The following is a 3,956-nucleotide window of genomic DNA, read 5'->3' on the forward strand; positions in this document are numbered from 1 at the left end:
GATAAGAAAAGTATAGTACAATCAAGCTTGCATGCAAGCGAAGCAGATAAGCATGGGAGCCGAAGGTGATAGGCTATCCACCTCGCTCCTTAGAGACAATCAAGGAAAGAGCTATGGAAAACATGGGAATACAAAAACTGGAACTAAGCAGAGAGATCTACCCTGAGAGGGCAGTTACTGCCACATGACATTTTTTGCCTTTTTTCTTGCTTACTTTGACCCATCCAGTGGAGTTTGGCTGAGCCATAACAAGTTGTAGACTATTCTGCTCTGGCAGCGGAATATCCTTATCAGAGTCTGAGGACGAAGATAAATGAGAACGTTTCTGAGAGATCTGAGGGGCAGAGGGGTCTGTCGGACCGACCGAGGGAGCGTCCAATGGAATCTCAGCATTCTGCTCATCTGCTACAATTTCCTCCTCATCCGAACTAGAGGAATCTGTATCGTCCATAGGTGGGGGAGGCACACAGGGATTCCAGCTTTTAGATTTGGGTTTGCGATTCAGATTCTTCTTTTTGTCGAGGAACTGGGTACAGGAACTCTGGAGGTGCCCCGCTTGATGACAATGGCGGCAATAGAAGGCTGTATTCTCGTAATCCAAGGTTTGAGTCCAGTGGAAATCTCCAATCTTGAGATTAATCTGATCCGACAGTCCTTTGCTAATATCTATTTCTGCACAAATTCTGCCATAGGTGTAGAGTCCATTTGCCTTTCGTGAAGAATCTATAGCCAGGTAGCGTCCTAAAGTGTCTGCAATGGCTAAGAAGATAGAGATATGCCAGAGATGCGCCGGAAGATTCGGGATCCTGACCCAAATGGGAATCTTGGTGATGACAGCTGTAGAAGGGTCGAAGTCTGGAAACCAGGGGGTGAGAAAAAGCCCAGCCGAGCCCCAGAACCAAGGGCCGCCCATTAAGGCCTTCTGGTAATCTTCATTTAAGTCAAAAGCCACAATGAAGAATCCTTTTGAACATAAGTAGGTCTCGCTTTTTTTAGTCCAATTTGTATGGATCCATTGGTATAGATCAGATGTGCAAGGACAATGCCCATTAAATCTACATATGAGTGCAGATTCTGCAAACATCTGGTAGCACTCGTAAATCTCAAGATGAGAGAAATTGATGGAAGGAATTTCCTCTGATTTGTCTACCAAAAATGGCTTTGGAGCCCCAGATGGTTGGGCTGCTTTCGAAGAGGGCTATGGTTGGGTATCGTCTTTGCGGACTGCATCTTTATAAGAGAAAGAAGGGGCAGAGGAGGTCTGCCTAAAGGAACCACCTCTTAAACGAAAGGTAGCCACAATAGAAGCGTCCTTATGAATGCTGTAAGAGGAGAGAGGAAGGGGATTCATAAGTTGCTTACCCTTATATAGCAATCTGAGGTAAGAGGAGGGGATCCCCAGCTGGCGTTCGAGTTTTTGCAAAAGATCCTGCATGAGATCTGTTGCGCGTACCCATTGCATTGTCGTCTTGCCCGAGAGATTGACTTGGATCTGAAATGCATGTGTTTCTTCAGGCAGATCTGGCTGGTTCATCTCCATGGGGTTAATCCTTCTGCAGCCCCTACCCATGGTGGCTTCGCCAGTCCTCGCTGCAACAGTAAAAGCAGCGTACAGGTTGCATGCAGGTTGCATACAGGTTGCATGCAGGTCCGGTAGAGATGGGGTTGCAGGGTACTGGATCCAGCTGGAAGCTATTTCTATGTCCTTCTTAGAGATGACTCCAATGCCTTTGATATCCTTATCAGTGACAGGAAACCCTGAGATACTGGCAAGATGATAGTCGATTTCCTTCGGCAGTAGCTCTGCCGTAGCTGTCTGGATCGTCCTTGACATCTCAGCGCCCAGGGATGCTGTAGGTTGTGCCTCCTCTTTAAAGATCCTTTGCTCCAGGTAGGAAAACAGATCTTCATAGGTGAGCATGGAGAAGTTCCCCAGCCGCGCCCAGGAGAGAACCTCTTCCGGCATCTCTTCCTGCACTTCAGCAGCGTCGCCAGATGCGTGCTCGACATTACTAGTAGCAGAAGAGAAAGGGCTTTTTCTCTTCTCCTTCATTTCTGCAGACCTGCGGAAACCAGAAGTTAGAAAAATCAATTTCCTGTTGAAAGCAGGTCTGCATTTGACAATCTCGCCATTCTTTAGCCTCCATTCCAGCGTTTGTCCCAGTTGCGAGGCGACAAGGTTCCAACCTTGGACGATATCCACAGAGGTCGACATTTTTCTCCGGAGCTCTTTTTCTCAACTCAAAATCGATGTTTTTCCCAACACTCACACCGTTAATGCAACACTAAGAACACTTTTAGAATAAAACAATATGCTAATGGTCGGGTGGATCAATATTTTTGTTACTTAACACCTTCTCAAATATTTTTTATCAGTATACAACCTATAGCATTCAATACAAAAGCCATTAAAATATATTTATACATAAATCAAATAATTTAAACCAAAAAGAGCTCTAATAAATGCTGTTTTTATTTGAATAAATGCACCGGTGCATTTATTCCATTAAATGCACCAAGCATTTAATTTTTTGGCACAGTCAGTGGAAATTAATTTTTACAAATAATTTTAGATTATGACAATGAGATTTGCAACGATAAACGCAGAGCAATGACTTAATGGTGCTATTTGACAAATACGCATTGGTGCGTTATACTATACTGGGATAAATGATAAACAAACTTGACAGAACCAATAGTGTTATAATATAACAGTGAGTTGTATTACATAGGGTACATAAGTGAAATATATTAAATAAGGTGCACTATGAAATATATATCCATTTTTTTTTTTAAACAGACAAGGCCAACATGGTTTGGATCTATTTCTATAAGAGATCCCCCTACTTTACATGTTAAACACCCCATATATAGTAAGTACACAGACCTATCAAATCTGAAATTCTTAAAATTAAAAACCCTAAGGTGAAATTTTCCAATAACATAAGCAAGAAGAAACAAGGATTTAAAATAAGTACTCATTTATTATTATTATTATTTTTTCTCGGTTTTAATTAAATTTAAATAGTGACAAAGGTCATAAAAAAAATTACTAGTAAAATCAATAGTAAATTTTTTGTTATAGAAGGTTTTTAATTATTTTCTTTTTTTGAATTGTGACTAAATCTAAAAGAAATTGTAAAAAAAATTAACAATAAAATTTAAATTTTTTGTTCTCGAGGGCTTTGAGTGAATCACCATAATTTTCAAATTATGATCTTTATGTGGTTCCAAAATATTTTTGCTACTCCATAGTGCTCCCAATATGTCTCTCTTACAAATGATCTCTATTTTAATTAAACCCTAACAAAATTGTAAATTTTTTTATTAATAAAACGAACAATAAAACTTAAATTTTTTACTATATAGGGTTTTGAGTGAATCACCATGTCTTTCAGCTTCTAATCTTCTGAATAGTCCTACGTGTCCAAATTATTATTTTGTTGCAAAGTATGACTCTCTTGCAAATCACTCCCTTTAAATTTTGGGAAAAATAATGAAATAGTGAATAAATTTTTACTATTTAAAAGACCTTATCAAAAAATAAATTTCCGTTTGGTTTTTAGTTTTTAAAAAGGAAAAAAAGTCATGTTTTTTTTTTCACTTTATTTGAACATCGGTGCATTCGATAGTAAGTAGCACTGGTGTGTTTATAAAAAAAGTGCACCAACATTGTTAGGATGCTAATTTTTTTCAACACACTCACATGATACAATTCTCTCTTTCAAAATCCTGAAATGCTGCAATTAATTTTTTTAAGGAAATGGTGCGGTTTATATTTAAATACATTAGTTTTGTAATTGTTATAAGAGCATTGAGATGGTTGAATTCCTTTTTATTTTATAAATTCTAGAAATTGGTGCATAATGGTGCTATTTTTTTTAAATGCATCAATGCATTTTTTTACAAAAGCACCGATATGTGACATACTTTATATTTTTTAGAATACTAGAAAC

At 38.4% G+C, this 3,956-nt stretch overlaps 1 protein-coding gene across 1 annotated transcript; it reads right to left on the reverse strand.

The window, feature by feature from the left end:
- Positions 1-1,198: 1,198 nt before the first annotated feature.
- LOC149193713 (uncharacterized) lies at positions 1,199-2,215 on the reverse strand. The gene has a single exon (XM_089407410.1). It carries the CDS (start codon positions 2,213-2,215, stop codon positions 1,199-1,201), a length of 1,017 nt encoding a protein of 338 aa, XP_089263536.1.
- Positions 2,216-3,956: the final 1,741 nt, after the last annotated feature.

This window comes from Pinus tabuliformis, chromosome 2_2 (assembly GCF_031772625.1).
Source record: "Pinus tabuliformis cultivar Carrire ecotype Pingquan chromosome 2_2, CPIR1, whole genome shotgun sequence".
In the NCBI taxonomy this organism is placed as follows: Eukaryota; Viridiplantae; Streptophyta; class Pinopsida; order Pinales; family Pinaceae; genus Pinus; species Pinus tabuliformis.